The following is a 17284-nucleotide window of genomic DNA, read 5'->3' on the forward strand; positions in this document are numbered from 1 at the left end:
ATGGACCTTGAAGGCATTATGCTAAGTGAAATAAGTCTGAAAGAGAAAGATAAATACTGTGTGATCTCACTTATATGTGGAATCTAAAAAAAAAAAAAAAGATCAAAGTCATGAAAAAGATATCAGACTTGCGATCACCAGAGGTAGATGGTGGGGGTTGGGGGAAATGGAGAAAGGTGGTCAGAAAATACAAACTGTCAGTTATGAGATAAGTAAGTACTAGGGATATAAAGTACACCATGATGATTATAGCTAACACTGATGTATGACATATAGGAAAACTAATAGAGTAAATCTTATGAGTTCTCATTAAAAAATGGATTTAATATTTTTAAATGGTTCTTAGAAATAAAAAGAAGAATATCTCCTAACACATGAGAACTGTATGAAATTCAGCTTCTGGGGCACCTGGTTGGCTCAGTCAGTTAAGCATCTGCCTTCATCTCAGGTCATGAGCTCAGGGTCTTGGGACCGAGCCCCTTATTGGGCTCCCTGCTCAGCAAGGGGCCTGCTTCTCCCTTTCCGTTTCCCTCTGCCCCTCCTCATGTTCTCTCTCTCACACTCTCTCTCTCAAATAAATAAATACAAAATCTTAAAAAAAAAAAAAAAGAAAGAAAGAAATTCAGCTTCCTGTATCTATGAATAAAGCTTTAGTGGAATACAGTCATGCTTGTTCACTGAAGTCTTGTCTATGGTTACTATCTCACTGTGCTGGTAGAGTTAAGCCACTGTGGTGCAGATCATTTAGTCCCCAAAGCCAAAAATATTTACTATCTAGCCCTTTATAGAAACGGTTTGTGGACTTGTTTTAAAGTGTTAAGTTTTAGGATGCTTTGCCTACCACAATAGGTAACTAAGATTTTAAAATTTTAATCCTATTTAAAAATTTTTTATTTATACACTATGTTTTATAGGTTTATCTATGCTTATATTTCTAAATTTATCACTAATTTTTAAAATATTTCATTGTAGTTGACTTTTCTTTGTTGAAACTTACTAAGATTTTTTTCTCTGTAACCTGGTCTAGAACCAGTGTTTGTGAATGTTCCATAGACACCAGAAAAGACTGTGCTCTCTGTTAGCTGGGTATGCAATATGACATTCAATATACTAAATAAGTCCTCTTTTCCTTTTTTAATCTATTTTAGAAAAGAGCATATTAATTAATATAAAAACAATTAGGTTCCTCACAATTTCTAACTTTCTACTAGTTCTTTCTATATTTTAGAGTATATTTCTATATCCTGACGTGTTTAAAAATAGCTTGGAACAATCAGTTACTCTTATTTCGCGGATATAGTATAGATCAGTGACCACCAGAGAGGGTCAACCCCGGGGCCATGAAGATCCAGGCCAGCACTCTGATTTTCCCTTTTTTGTTTCCCTTCATTAAATTGAACAGAGTACTGAGACTTAAATAAACTCAGACATTCCAATGTCTGGATTTTTCTTTCCAAAGTTAGCAAATGAGAAAAAGAAAAACAATTCACAATAGAGGGAAGAAAAATCATTAAGAACGGAAAATGTAAATTTTTTAAATTCAGAGATTAAAAGTTGTGTGTGTGTCTGCATGTGTGTTTGTAAATGTGGGGTGCGGAATGTGCACTTATTTTCTTTTCCTGGCCAGTATTATCCTAAATAGAACATTTATACTCAGAGAAAAGAGGAAAAAGCCACTATTCTGTGAGTACTATGGAAAAGGCATTGATAATCAGATTTCCAATGTGAGCCTCACCAAAGAGCTGTGTGTTATTGGGCCAAAACATGTGCAACTGGAACTAAGGTAGGTTTAGTCTGACATGGGGGAGCAGTGAGCAGCTTGCCAGGACTACTGCGGACTGTCCCGGTGAAGGCAGTCAGGAGCAGCGGGTCACCAGGGAAATGGTCCGAGATGCTGGACAGCTGGTGGAAATCAAGACTCAGCAGGGATGTCAGCTGTCAACACTGGGGGAGAGGTGGAGTCAGCTCTTACCAGAAACGTCAGTTAACGTAAGATCAAAGACCAGAGGAAGGCCTACGCTAGAGCTCTAAAGCTCAGAGGAGATACCGACAGAATGCAAGCAGCCTCAAAGTAGTTGCCGAAGAGAACTCAGTGTGTGCCGAAGGCAGGCAGGAAATCGGGCAGGGCAGGGACGAGTCTGGAGCCTGAGGAGCAAACCAGAGTGTCAAGAGACTGAATCAAACTCCAAATTCTCTGTCCAATTCGAAAGTCAAGAGCAAAACAGGGTCAGCCAGAAAAGTCTGGAGAACTGTGCCTACATCCTCCCAAAAGGAAGGCCTTCTGAGTTCGCTTTGAGTCTCCCACCAGATTGCACAGAGCCCTAGCCATGATGCTGTTAAATTCTAGTTCTTACTCTTAGGAAGGGTTAAGTCTGATGGTGTTTGAAGCTCTCTCCAGCTCCCCAAGTGATTAGGACTCTAACATTCTATAAATCCAAAAATATACATTAAGTTCCAATGAAGAAATGAGCATATTAAATGTTTTATCCAGGGAGACGGAGTTTATTGGACTCCCTCCCACCACCATTGCCCCCCTTCCCCCCTCCCAGCTGCCCCAGCACATACATATAAATATCCCACCACTACCATCTAATTCTTTCTACTAAAAGGCAGCCTGGAATGGTTTATGGCCCTCCTGGAAAGAAAAAAAAAAAAAAATGGGGGAGGAAGGAGATGACATTCCATTTCATCCTGACTCATTTAAAGACATCACTTGATTCTCAGTCACAAAGAATTCTCTTAACAGGGTGGAAAGCTCCCTGGTCACGAGGAGCTTGTTTGGATTTGCGGTAGTTCCCCTCGCATCCTGTAAGCCAAAAGGATACATTCCAGAGCTGTGTTTCTTTCATTATTTTTCCCTCCAGGCTGATTTTATAGTAACAACACATAGCCACTTAAACCTATCTCCAAAGAACCAACATCCAGAAAATGTACCACATAAAATATAGACATTTTACAAGGAACCATCTATTAGCTGATAATGGCCGAGCTGCCATGGAGTGCATAAAAAAACAAATGTGACCCTCACCAAAACATCAGATCCATTTATCCCAATCAGCCCTCTGCAGTGAATGCCAGATAAACCTACAAGAATGGGATTCAAAGCATTATAAGAGGTCAGGAGGGAGGTTGCAATAAACTAAACATGTAGGTTGAGGATATACATAAATCACATGAAATGCAGCCTCATAAGATACTAATAGAAGTCAAGGGGGGCAGGGCAGGGGGGTGGAGGGTGAGGGGGGAGGCTGGCAGGAAGATTTTAAAGTGTGATCATTATGGGAAAGAGAATATTAGACCAACCAAAGAGTTCCAGAGGGAGCAAACAATAAGTTTCTCTATATATATTAAAAACATGCAGACATAGGAGAGTCAATGGTTGCCAGGTTTAGAGAGGGGAGGAATGAATCAGAGTTAAAAGAGACTTCCCCAGCCTCCCAGCCCTGGCAGAAGCATCGGCAGGGGGAACTGGATCCCTGGGGCTCCTGACTGTGACTGCTCTCAGTCTTTCCCTCTGCTCTTTGCCGCCCTTGGGCAGTCTGAGCTTTAATGATTTCTCTGCTTTCTCCGCGTTTCTCTGAGGAGGAGGTCTGAGAAAACTTATTTACACTAAAGAATAAGAGTGCTCAGTGGAGAGTCCGATGGAGAGATGGAGAGTCTCTCCCTCTCCCTCAGCCCCTCCCCCCACTCGCTAAAATAAATCTTTAAAAAAAAAAATCTATACTTGCCTAACCCCTGAAATCAGCAAACTATGTATAAGGAAGGGTTATATTCCGTGGAATAGAGGTTCCTTCCAGCCTTGCTAAATTCTATCATATAGGTGGGCACTGATAAAATCCTCCCCTGTTCTCTAAGCAAACCACTTATTCAATGAAGCCTTCGTGCAAATAAGGGAAAGGAAGGTGATACATAATATCCATTTGTAAATTCGTGTTAAAACAATTCAAACTGTAAAAGATAAGATAAGGCTAGGAAGCTAGAGCCAGGAAAGGAAGACAGGAGAAGCACTAAAATAGAGATTTAAGAAGCAGGGAAGACGAAGGAGTTAATGATAGCTGTTAGAAATTAAATATACAGTAGAGTTGACCCTTAAACAGCACAGAGGCTAGGGGCACCTGGGGGGCTCAGTGGGTTAAGCGTCTGCCTTCACCTCAGGTCATGATCCCAGGGTCCTGGGATGGAGCTCCGCATCAGGCTCCCTGCTGGGGGGCGGGGGGGAGATTCACTCTTTGGCTCTCGTCCTTTGCCCCTCTGCCCACTGGGTTACTCTCTCTTTCTCAATCTTAAATAAATAAATAAATAAATAAACGAACAAATGAACAGCACAGAGTTTAGGGGCACCAACCCCTTACACAGTTGAAAATTTGTGTGTAATTTTTGATTTCCCTAAAATTTAACCACTAACAGCCTACCGTAGACCAGAAGCCTCACCAATAACACGAACAGTCAATTAATACATATTTGTATGTTACAGCGTGTTATATACCACATTCTTACAAGAAAGTAAGCTAAAGAAAAGAAAATGTTATTAGGAAAATCACAAGAAAGAGAAAGTACATTTACATTCCTGTCCTGTATTTACCGGAAAAAAATGTATGCAAACCTGTGCAGTTCAAACCCGTTTTGCTCAAGGGTCAACTATAGCTTCATTTTCTAGTAAGAATAAAAATTAAGGAAATAACAGATATGGTTTAGCAGAAAATTAAATTCAACAGCATTCAGGAAGACCAAAAATATCCACTAAAACTCTGAAAAACTTAACCATAAAAATGACACAGGGGAACCCATGGGTATATTTTACTTCCCAGTTCAAAGGCCCTGGCTGAAGCTTTTCATACAGGCTATTAACACTGCATAGCAACTAAGGAATACAAAATGTTTCATTCTTTATGAGGGTACAGCCACAAATGCAAGGAATAATTTAAGTGGAGTGTTCACAAGTTCCAAATTCATTGCCCACACCGAGAAACAAGTGTTTCTTGAAAGGGAATAGGCTATGAGCCATTAAGGTCCACTTTTGGTTTAAAAAAACAAAGCAGTATTAATAGCTTTTATTAAGAATGCTGTACAAAGTTAAATGTATCCCAAGTCTTGTGAGCTATTTTTAATATTTCAAAAGGGTTTAACAGAAATCATTTATTTAGCTGCAACAAGGCCACACAGGCCAACTACACAATATCATGCTTTCCTGTTGCTGGAATTAAATCAATACAATAATACTCGTTATATCATTCTAATCAGGATTTGACTGGAAGTTCTACAGAACTTTATTAAATAAAAACTGTGGAACTCACAAACGCTTTAAGCTAGGGAGAGAAAAATTTCTCAAAACTAGGGGATTCGATCTTTTTTATGAGAAAAGATACAGGAGAAATTTGGCGGTAAAAAAAATTGGAGAACTGTAATTTAGGATGCTGAGGGATTAAGATTTCCCTAAAATAGAATGAGCTCTGCTGTGTGCTGAGTGTTGTGAAGCTGCTTTCATGTGCATTCTGGATTTTAATTCTCAGGATGACGCAGGAATTGTTATGCACATCGTATACACAGGAGGACCTGAGGCTCAGAGCACAAGCTCAACGCCACAGAGTTAGTCACTGGAAGGCTCCTGCCTCACATTCAGTCCTTCACTGACTCCAATTCACTAACTAAAAGAACATTTCTCTTTTTTTTTTAATATTTTATTTATTTATTTGACAGAGAGAACACAAGCAGGGGGAGTGGCGGGGGGGGGGGGGAAGCAGGCTTCCCACTGAGCAGGGAGCCCAATGCAGGGCTCCATCCCGGACCCTGGGATCATGACCTGAGCCGAAGGCAGAGGCTTAATGACTGAGTCACCCAGGCGCCCCAAGAACGTTTCTTTTCTGAGTGCTGGAAACCCAAAGAGACATTAGAAATAAAAATCAAAAAAATCAAAAAAAGTATCGTCTCTTATGGTGTGTCAGTGTAGACTCATCAATTGCAACAGATGTCCCTCTCTGGTGGGGGCAGATGGGGGCGGGGGTCACATGGAAACGCTCTGTACCTTCCTCTCAATAGTGCTGTGAACTTAAACTGGCTCTAAAAACAGTCTTTAAATAAGAAATTAAGAAATTTCAAGATTATCTAAGAGATTTAGAAATTGACCGCCTTGTCAAGGAGGACAACAGATGATAGTTGAGGACAGCAGATGCTTGGACGCAGCAGTGTGAGAGGGGCTGCTTACAACAGACAAGTGAGGCAGGAAAAACTCTGAATTTTGAACTCATTTTTTTAAAGATTTTATTTATTTATTTGACAGAGAGAGGGAGAGATCCCAAGTAGGCAGAGCAGCAGGCAGAGAGAAGGGGGAAGCAGGCTCCCTGCTGAGCAGAGAGCCTGATGTGGGGCTCAATCTCAGGACCCTGAGATCATGACCTGAGCTGAAGGCAGAGGCTTTAATCCACTGAGCCACCCAGGCGCCCAGACTGTGAGCTCATTTTGAAGGTAGCAGCCAGGGAGACAAAGAAATTACATCCTTTAGTGAAAAGCAATGAGCAGATGGGAAGACACACAGGGTTAAAACACCAGGCCACATTATAAGGAGGTGCAGCAAGGTGGGAGGTGATTACATGTGGCAAGGTAAATAGTTTAGGGGTGGCTGGGTGGTGCAATCCGATTCTTGGTTTCGGCTCAGGTCGTGATCTCAAGGTCATGGGGTTGACTGCTCGGTGTGGAGTTGGCTTGAGACTCTCTCTCTCTCCTTCTCCCTCTGTCCCTCTGCCTCACCTCTCTAAAATGAATAAATAGATCTTTAAAAAAGGGGGGAGGGCTTGGGTGGTTCAGTGGGTTAAAGCCTCTGCCTTTGGCTCGTATCATTATCCCAGTGTTCTGGGATCGAGCCCCACACTGGGTTCTCTGCTCAGCAGAGAGACTGCTTCCTCCTCTCTCTCTCTCTCTCTGCCTACTTGTGATTTCTGTCTGTCAAATAAATAAATAAAATCTTTAAAAAAAAAAAAAGGTAAATAGTTTAACCTTTCTCCTCAAAGTGTGGAGACTCTGAAGCAGAAGGACCAAATTTGCCTGAATGGTACCAAGATGTCAGTTTTTAAAAATTAACATCATCTTTAGGCACCTCTGACATTACAGTCCTTCTCTCAACAGCAAAAAAAAAAAAAAAAAAAAAAAAAAAAAGGCTCCAGGTTCAGTTCTCCAATATTCTGAACAAGCCAATTAAAAATAATTTGACACCAAGTTTTGGAAGTGATCAGTTAAGATGCAGCTCGTTAATAAACTTTGAGTTCAACAAATATTTGTTTAGCACTTCCGTTTAGAGGGCCTGGGCCCTGAGCTACAGCACTTAATTTCACAGCATTTTCGTACAGTAAACTCTGAAAATAAGTAAATATTCAATTACATCCCAGAAGCTTAAGAAAAATCAGATCATTCAAAACCAAAAATACTATTTCACCTAAGTAATTGCCACAGCATTTTAAAAGGCAAATTTATCTTACACTGTTTTTACTTATATCCTCTTAGTGTAACCAACTTTTTAATGATTGGCATTCACTTGCTGAACACATGTAGCTTTTTTCAAAAAGAAATCTTAAAGTTGTCCTCAGTTTCTTTCCAAGCTACTTTATTTTATATGTCATTTATATATGACTTACTGTGTTTTCTCCCTCGGAAATTACACTCTGTCCAATATTTCCTCCTTTGTGGTATCTTTTTTCTTTCACCCACTTCTCTTTGTCCTTTAAGACTCATCTGAGGTGGCACCACCTCCAGGAAGCCTTCCTTGACTTCCCCACATTGAGGTACTCTCTGTGCTCTCGGCACCCTATATATTTACCGTGGCACTTAGCACACACTACTTAAACCACTGCTTTACTTGTTTGTTTTCCTAGTTAGATCATGAACTCCTCAAGAGCCCAGATCTCTCCCTCCATCCCTATAGCTGCAGGACAAGTGCACATGGTCAGTGGCCAGTAATGGTGAAGAAAGGAAGGGAGAGAAAGAAAACGAATTGTATGTCTATTTTCTCCATCATTTCTCGCTTCCTTCCTCCTCATTCCACGTCTTCCTATTATTTTTCCCCAACTCCCAACACTACATCTTTATCCTTCTCTTCTTGGTTTCAACGCACACCAGATTTTCAGTCTCTCCCTTGAAGTCCTTACGTCTGCAAAACTGCGATCCAGGGCGTGAGTAGCACAGGCTTAGGAGACGCTGCTCCTTGGCATTGCAAAGAAGGGGTTTGTTTTAACGGGCTCTAGATTAGTGTCTATTCTATCTCTTCGCTCTTCTAGCTGGGGACTTTAACATGCTTCAGCTTGGCATAGTTTTCAGCCTTCGCAGCTGGGTAAACAGACTTTCTGCAACACCCTGGATAAAATGGCAAGCTCAAGGGGAAAGCCTTCACCTTTAAATTAAAAAAAAAAAAAATGTTCACGGCCACAGTTGGGGAATAGTAACACCTGAGAGCACCTGGGGGAACTGTGTGTGTGCTGGCTGCGGACAACGAAGCTGATGACAAAAACACGTGGCTGCCTTCTTGAATGAGCCCGGCGGCTCTCAGAGAGGAGCATCGGACCGCACTTAGCAAGAATAACAGAGAAGTGAGGTAAGTGACTGACATTTCTGGTAGGCTGTCCAACAAAGTCTATAGATGTCATAGGAGAACACCAAGCCGACTGTATATTTGAAAGTTGCTAAGAGAGTACATTTTAAGACTTCTCATCACAAGAAAAGCAAATGTGTAACTATGTGGGGTGATGGATGTTAAGGGATGGTGATGACCATTTTGCAATACATACAAATATCAAATCATTGTGTTGTACATCTTAAATTATACAATGTCACATGTCAAGTATGTCTCAATAAAACTGGAAAAAAATGCGTCTTCAGGGGCACCTGGGTGGCTCGGTCGGTTAAGCATCTGCCTTTGGCTCAGGTCATGATCTCAGGGTCCTGGGATCAAGCCCTGCATTGGGCTCTCTGCTCTGCGAGGAGACTTCTAGTCCCTTTCCCTCTGTTCTCTCTCTCTATCTCTCTCTCTCAAATAAATAAAATCTTTTTTAAAAAAAAGTCTTCAGGCTAAATAGAAAATAGTGGTTGCTGAGAAACAAAATCATCTTATGATGAAAATAATTCTTTTATTTCACAAGCTTAAGAAACTACTTTATTATAAAGTCTATCATAACTTTTACAACATGATTTTCTGGCCACCTCCCCTCTCTCTCCCTAAACCTTCTTACCTGCCCCACCAACACCCTCCTTAACCCCTCTGCCATCCACTCCCTTTCCCTGGACCCACTTCTCTCTCTCTCTCCCTCTCTCTCTCTCTCTGGACCCACCTCCCTCCACTCTTCCTTTGAATCACTGAGCTCCAGGCTCATTGTCCTCCTTGCTACTCCTTAAACTCCCACCCACGCACCTGCTGCCGAAAAAGCTTCTCCCAGTTATCCGCAGGCCCTTTCCCTCACCTCCTCCAAGACTCTGCTCAAATGTCACTTTATCAGAGAGGCCCTCCCTGAGCAGCTTAAATGTAACAGCCAGCCTCACAACCAACTTTGCCACTTCTCATTTTCCTTCCCTGCATTACTTGTCACCAGCTTAGCTTGTCTCATTTATTTTTCTATTCCCAGTGCTCAGTAAATATTTATTGAGTAAATAAATAAAGAGAGAGTAACATTTCAGGTAGCACTTTAGGGAGGCAGTAAGACAAATGGAAAAGAAACATAGCCTTTTGAATTCTAACTATTCACTACATGTGGAACCTTGAAACTAACCTCCCTATACTACAGAATATTCATCAGTAAAGCGGGAATAACAACGCTCCTCTGGTAAGTCAAGGCATCTAATAAATGCTGGTTCCTCCCCTTCCTTTCTCCCTGCCTCCTTTCTGCAGCTGGTCATCAGTGTGTCTGTGATTCACAGGTCCTGAGACAGCTGTCCAGTGAAAGGAACAGTGTGTTCCACACACGTGGAACAGCACCACCTGCAGAAGGTAAAACAGATGCTATGTGTGTTGGATAAAGGGTAGGCTGGTGCTGAGTCAGCGGGCAAGGAGGACTTCTTTTCTGAAAGTGTTGTCGTCTGGCCGGGACCCCAAATAGAGACGTCTGAGGATGGTTTCCCGAAACTGTAGGACGGACCCAGAAGCACGACTGTGTTCAGGCTAATAGTAAGTCTGGGAAGCATTCCAGACAGAGAACAAAAGACACAGAATGGGAGTGCGGCCCTAGCAGGGCCTTTAGGCTGAGAAAAAGGTGGAAAGAAAAGATCATGTCAGGCTGTGGAAGACCATGACGTCCGACTAAAAAGACCAGATTTAATCCAATAATCAAGAGCCACTAAACATTTTGAATATTTCATAGAAAACATGGAATCATCTCATGAAACGATACATGTTTGCACTTTCACGGAGGCTTCTGAATTCTAAATGCCGAGCACTGAAGGGCACTGATGAATCCAGTGACGTTTGCTCAGGAAGACGAACGACAGGGTTGTAAATGGGAGTGAATTGCATCCTAATCTCCCCTGCTCATCCCTGTTGGATCCACCAGGCAGAAGAGACTTGAGCTGACAGAGAGGGAAGAACCACAGACCCAGGAGAGCACCAAAAACCACCAACACGCTGGCACGGGAGAGCAGGAAAGCAACCCTCTGTGCGGTGCAGGCTCCCTGCGGTCTGCGTTTGAACAGCAGGACCCAGGATGGTGTGACGTCCCCTATAAGTTTCCTCTCTCCAGGCTACCCCTCGTCTCTATCACGGGATTCGATTCCTTATTCCTTGTTACATCCTAATTAAGACATAAGAACCTGAAGGGTTCCAAAATGATGAAATTTCCACTCCTATGTCTAGAACAGGAGAAAGAAAAAGGTGACAAATTACTTAATTCACCCCAAAGAGAGAAAATAGAAGTTAATGTGTTACAGGTGCCACTAGAAGTCTCCCCACAGCGGATTTCTAGGACAGAAGTTAGCCAGGAATAAACGTTTCAGGGCCTTGGACACCAAAAACTTAATTTTGTGGTTCCTGAAGTTATAAAAGGGCCAGCATGTAAAGAACAAGATGACACTTGTATCTGCCGAGGTTTGGGATTTTTCTTGGGTCCACTCTTCTCACAGCATGGATGTGATTTATTTAGACTATCAAAGAGCTTTTGATCAGGCTCTCACAAATGCCTATTATTGAAACTGGGTAACCATGGTGTGAAAGGAGAAAGTCCTATCAGTGAATTAAATGGATTAAAAACTGCTGGAGAGGCAAAGAGGCAAGAAGCAGAAATAAATGGCCAATTCTCATGTGGGGAAAGGTTAATGATTGAGGGCTCTTGGGCTCTGTGAGGGAATCAGACTGATACTTCACCAACGACCAGGACAGGGGAGCCCCATCCCATGTTCTCTGAGCATCAGCCCCACACAGAGCCCCCATTGATCAAAGAGTCTGGGGCACAAGGAAGAGATGCGAGCAGCCCAGGGAAGGGTAAATAGGTAATGAACGTTGTTGATCCACCCAGAGATACCCCAATCCCAGGCGGACAGAAATAAAATTACAGTAGCAGAATTTTATTGTCTCAGAACTTTGAAACACACTACGGAGAAAGACAAGGGCTCTTTCAAAAGACAAGACCTGATATTGGAACAAAATCACTTCATTTATGGGCATGATGAGGGGGGAAAATGTTCCACACTGAAGAACAGCTCATGTGGGCATTTAGATCTGCAAAAAAAAAGCAATGCCTACTCTATACGGAGAAGTTTAGACATACACAAAAGTGAAACAGGCAGAAAAGATTAAGAATTAGCACCCTTTTTTTCCTTTTTCAACATTTCCTTAGCAATTCGGGGTCTCTTCTGGTTCCATACAAATTTTAGGATTGTTTGCTCCAGCTCTTTGGAAAATGCCTGTGGAATTTTGATCGGAATAGCACTGAAAGTATAGGAGGCTCCGGGCAGTATAGACATTTTAACAATGTTTATTCTTCCGATCCATGAGCATGGAATGGTCTTCTATCTTTTTTGTCTTCTTCAGTTTCTTTCATGAGTGTTCTGTAGTTCCTCGAGTACAGATCCTTTACCTCTTTGGTTAGGTTTATTCCCAGGTATCTTGGTGCTATAGTAAATGGAATCAATTCTCTAATTTTCCTTTCTATATTTTCATTGTTAGTATATAAGGAAGAAACTGATTTCTACGCACTGATTTTGTATCCTGCCATATTACTGAATTGCTACATGAGTTCTAGTAGTTTGGGGGTGGAGTCTTTTGGGTCTTCCATAGAAAGTATCGTGTCATCTGTTAAGAGAGAGAATTTGACTGCTTCTTTGCCAATTTGAATACCTTTTATTTCTTTTTGTTGTCTGATTGCTGTTGCTAGGACTTCTAGCACTATGGTGAACAGAAGTGGCAAGAGTGGGCATCATTGTCGTGTTCCTGGAAGGGAGGCTGTCAGCTTTTCCCCATTGAGGATGATATTCGCTGTGGGTTTTTCATAGATAGATTTTATGAATTTGAGGAATGTTCCCTCTATCCCTATACTTTGAATCGTTTTAATCAGAAATGGATGCTGTATCTTGTCAAATGCTTTCTCTGCATCAGGTGAGGGACCTGATTTCAAGCTTTACTACAAAGCTGTGATCATCAAGACAGCGTGGTACTGGCATAAAAACAGACACACAGACCAGTGGAACAGAGTAGAGAGCCCAGATATGGACCGCAACTCTATGGTCAAATAATCTTCGACAAAGCAGGAAAAAATATACAGTGGAAAAAATAACTTCAATAAATGGTGCTGGGAAAATTGGACAGCCATGTGTAGAAGAATGAAACTCGACCATTCTCTCATACCATACACAAAGATAAACTCGAAATGGGTAAAAGACCTCAACGTGAGGCAGGACTCTATCAAAATCCTAAAGGAGAACATAGGCAGTAACCTCTTCGACATCGGCCACAGCAACTTTTTTCAAGATATGTCTCCAAAGGCAAAGGAAACAAAAGCGAAAATGAACTTTTGGATCTTCATCAAGATCAAAAGCTTCCGCACAGCAAAGGAGACAGTCAACAAAACAAAGAGGCAACCCACAGAATGGGAGAATATATTTGCAAACAACACCACAGACAAAGGGCTGATATCCAAGATCTATAAAGAACTCCTCAAACTCAACACACGCAAAACAAATAATCACGTCAAAAAATGGGCAGAAGACATGAACAGACAATTTCCAAAGAAGAGATACAAATTGCTAACAGATACATGAAAAAATGTTCATCATCACTAGCCATCAGGGAGATTCAAATCAAAACCACATTGAGATACCACCTTATACCCGTTAGAATGGCCAAAGTTAACAAGACAGTAAACCACATGTGGTGGAGAGGTTGTGGGGAAAGAGGAACCCTCTTACACTGTTGGTGGGAATGCAAGTTGGTGCAGCCACTTTGGAAAACAGTGTGGAGATTCCTTAAGAAATTAAGAATAGAGCTTCCCAATGACCCTGCAATTGCACTACTGGGTATTTACCCCAAAGATACTGATGTAGTGAAAAGAAGAGCCATCTGTACCCCAATGTTTATAGCAGCAATGGCCACGGTCGCCAAACTGTGGAAAGAACCAAGATGCCCTTCAATGGATGAATGGATAAAGAAGATATGGTCCATATATACAATGGAGTATTATGCCTCCATCAGAAAGGATGAATACCCAACTTTTGTATCAACATAAACGGGACTGGAGGAGATTATGCTGAATGAAATAAGTCAAGAAGAGAAAGTCTATTATCCTATGGTTTCACTTACTTGTGGAGCATAAGGAATAACATGGAGGACATGGGGAGATAGAGAGGAGAAGTGAATTGGGCGAAATTGGAGGGGGAGACAAACCATGAGAGACTGTCAACTCTGAGAAACAAACTGAGGGTTTTGGAGGGGAGGGAGGTGGAGGATGGGTGAGCCTGGTGGTGGGTATTAAGGAGGGGACGTATTGCACGGAGCACTGGGTGTGGTGCATAAACAGTGAATTCTGGAACACTGAAAAGAAGTAAAATAAAATGAAAAAAATGGACATATTAAAAATCACAATGAATTTTGGAAGACTGAAACAAAAATAAAATGAAATAAAATAAAATAATATTAAAGAAAAGAATTAGCACCTTTTTCTGAGAGAAAGTTGAAAGATTTGATGCAGGTTTTAACAAAAGCATAACATGACATGTATGGAATAATATGGAAATCGAATACTCTCACTGATTAACATTAATCCCTTGAGACCTATAACTCAATCTGGCATTTTCAAAACATCATCATGACAGACTTCCTAGGAGAACTTTCGACTTAACCTTTCTTTGTCTCAGTTTCCTCATCTGTAAAATGGGAATAGAATTTACCTCACAGGATAACTGTAAGGGTTAAATGGGATGGTCTATGCAGAGCATTTAAAGGTAAAAAAAAAATGGTAAATTATTTTTATTAGTATTTTTGTTATTAGTATTTACAATAGACTAAACCCAAACACTTACACGTGCTATAGAGAAGAGATCTATCTCAAGCCATTGTGATTTTCTTATCAATATCATTCTTATGAGTCAGTACTCATAAGACACGTAAAGTACTTTCAAATAAAGAAAAGGAAATATAGCTTTGAAATGTCTTTCCACTAACCCATTCTGCGAAATGGAAGAGAATTACAAGTTAATCTAAAAAAGGCAAAAAAGAGCATACACATACATATGCACACAGACACAAATCGGGCAAATGCTAAGGGCATATTCATTCTTAAATGTACCAACAGTAGATCCAAGCTTACCGTGCAGACAGTATTTTGATAAGCTCTTTTCTATTCTGCACACGAAGGTGGTTAGTTTTATACTTGGAGTCATCAATCAGTTCGGGCAAATTCAAGATCTAAAAAGGAAAAATAATTTTAATGCATAATTCACAATTTTTCGTGTACCTGCCTGTGAGTGCAAGTGTTCCAGGCTTACCAACATGCTCCCCGGGATCATTCCTTGCTGACCTTTATGCTTCCAGACAAAGGCATACGGAGCAACAAAGGAACAGAGATGGAAGGATCATGCAATCAGGGCAGGTGATGCTGTGACTGAGTCTGTCACTTATGAGAAGTTTGGGCTACATTTAGGTATGTGCGTACAGATGGGAGCACAGAACAAGAGTTATCAGATCCCCACAGTAAGTCGTATCTAGAGAGAGTAGGTACAGAGATACAAAACCAGATAGAACTGACCTAGTTCTGAGAGCCAATATCATAACTACATGTCCGCACTTACATGAACCCCATAATCAACATAAATCTTGTAGGTACGTCCACTTATTTGCTCCATACATAAATAAAATAATATTATTCATCCCAGAAGCCCTATCCAGGATGTTGTACAAGGTGCTAAAATAAAGGAAAAGCGTATACATTTGCCCCAAATGTTCGCCATTAAAACAATGTCAAATTAAAAGGTATTCCTCCTATAGAAGTGTCACTATTTTTCTTTACTATGTCTCCCTGAAGGAATAACAAACAGAAAGGCTTTTATATACTTCCTCTTTTGCTCCTCCTCAATAAAGGGCAAATCTATCTTGCAAGTCCCTTTGGACATCTTGCAATTTTAACAAGACCATAATGAAAGTACCAAGTGGATTTGGGATGGAAAAGAAGTTTTATAAAGAATGTGCGGAGGCAGTGTTTGGCAGTTGTGTTGGAAAGTCAGAAGGAGCATTTATGGGCTCGGGGCAGGCCATGGGGCCAACAGAAAGCTTGAGTAATGTATTTGCTTGAAATATAAACATTTAATGGTTTCATTTGTTTCCCATAGTTTAAATACAATCAATCCATTAATCATCTCACAAAGGACAGAGAAGTGAAGAAGTTTCCCTGGAGTAAAGAGAGCATCTCCACTGTGTCATTTCTCTTTCACGGGCTTCACTTACTCGTTTCCTTGAGGAATAATAAAGACAGCATTACTCCCCCAGATTTTAAAAAGCAACATCACGTAGAGAGCCTTTCCTAAAAACCTCCATGTCACCACAGCTGATTTCATGGTTTTAGAAGCAGCCGCCAGGCTTGTGCAGGAATGGAAACCTGCCCTCCCCTCTCTAGGAGTGAATAAGTCATTTCCGGAAGAAGCAAGTGCCTTCTCCAAATCACAGGTTAAACCTGCAAATCTGGCCTCACCCAGAAATAGTGTAAGCTGCATAAAAAGCTGCTCAGCCATTGTACTCAGTGGTAACCGGGACGCCCTCAGATGCTGTTCTCTGAATTTGACTCATCGCACCTCTTTTCTCTGAGCAAGCTGGTCTCAAACAGTGGGTCAAGGTAATTACGGTTCTGTCCTTATCCATGCTGCCTTTCACAGTGTTTCTAGAGAGACTGCTGCCAGTGCTGTGATCACAAGCAGCCCTTACGGGCTTGAGGAAGCATGGCCTGGGTGGAATGAAGCAATGTCAGCAACAGTGTCTGACATACCGAGCACCAAATACATGTGAAGTAGTCCAACGAGGTACTATTTCCCCCAAAAGAAAAAATGAAGTGTGGGCTTGTTGAAGAAGGACGGGAAAGAGGGAGGAAAGGAAGGGGAGGGAGAATGTCTTTAATGAAACTTAATTTCCTATGACCGTTTCTACTGGACATAGAGTTCTGGGTTGACCGTTTGGTGCCAGTTGGCTCTGGGCTCCCAGTTTCTGACAAAAAGTCTTCAGTCAGCTGAGGCCGTGTTCCCCCACAGGTAACCTATTACTTTCCTCTGGGTGCTTTCGAAACCTTTTCCTTGGTCCTTCGTTTTCAGTGGGAAGACTTGGGTGTGTTTAGGCATGGATTTACTTGGGTTTATCTTATTTGGGATTTGCTGAAATTGTGAAATCTGTAGGTTTTTATCTTCACCAAGTTTGGGAAGTTTTCAGCAACGATGTCTTCAAATATTTCTTCAGCATGTACTCTTCATCCTCTCTTCCTGGGATTACAATGATACCAATATAGACTTCTCATTACTATCCTGAAGGCTCCTGAAGATCTGTTCTTTCTTTCTTCATTTCTTGGGGGAGGGGACCATCCTTTTTTCTCTCTCTCTCTGTTGTTCCAGACTGAATAATTTCTATTTACCTATTCTAAGTTCCGTGGCTTAGTTCCGTTGTGTTATTGGGCTCATCGGTGAGGGGTTTCTTTTTTTTATTTGGTGGTCATATTGTTCAGTTCTCCAGTTTCTAGTTGGTTCTTCTTCCTATCTTCTCTTTCTCTGCTGGACATTTCTCCTTTCCCGTTTATTTCAACAGTGTCTGTGATGCCTGTTGGAGCATTTTTATAATAGCTGTTTTAAAGTC

General features: G+C 41.4%; 1 protein-coding gene across 6 annotated transcripts in view; it reads right to left on the reverse strand.

The window, feature by feature from the left end:
• The window catches only part of SUGCT (succinyl-CoA:glutarate-CoA transferase), a 793120-nt gene that overhangs the window by 418174 nt on the left and 357662 nt on the right, over positions 1-17284 (reverse strand). For all 6 annotated transcript variants that reach the window (XM_046021135.1, XM_046021134.1, XM_046021133.1 and 3 more), the window contains one exon: positions 14766-14863. In XM_046021135.1, the coding sequence (XP_045877091.1) occupies positions 14766-14863 (98 nt within the window). The remainder of the gene's footprint in view (positions 1-14765; positions 14864-17284) is intronic.

This window comes from Meles meles, chromosome 10 (genome assembly GCF_922984935.1).
Source record: "Meles meles chromosome 10, mMelMel3.1 paternal haplotype, whole genome shotgun sequence".
Classification (NCBI taxonomy): domain Eukaryota; kingdom Metazoa; phylum Chordata; class Mammalia; order Carnivora; family Mustelidae; genus Meles; species Meles meles.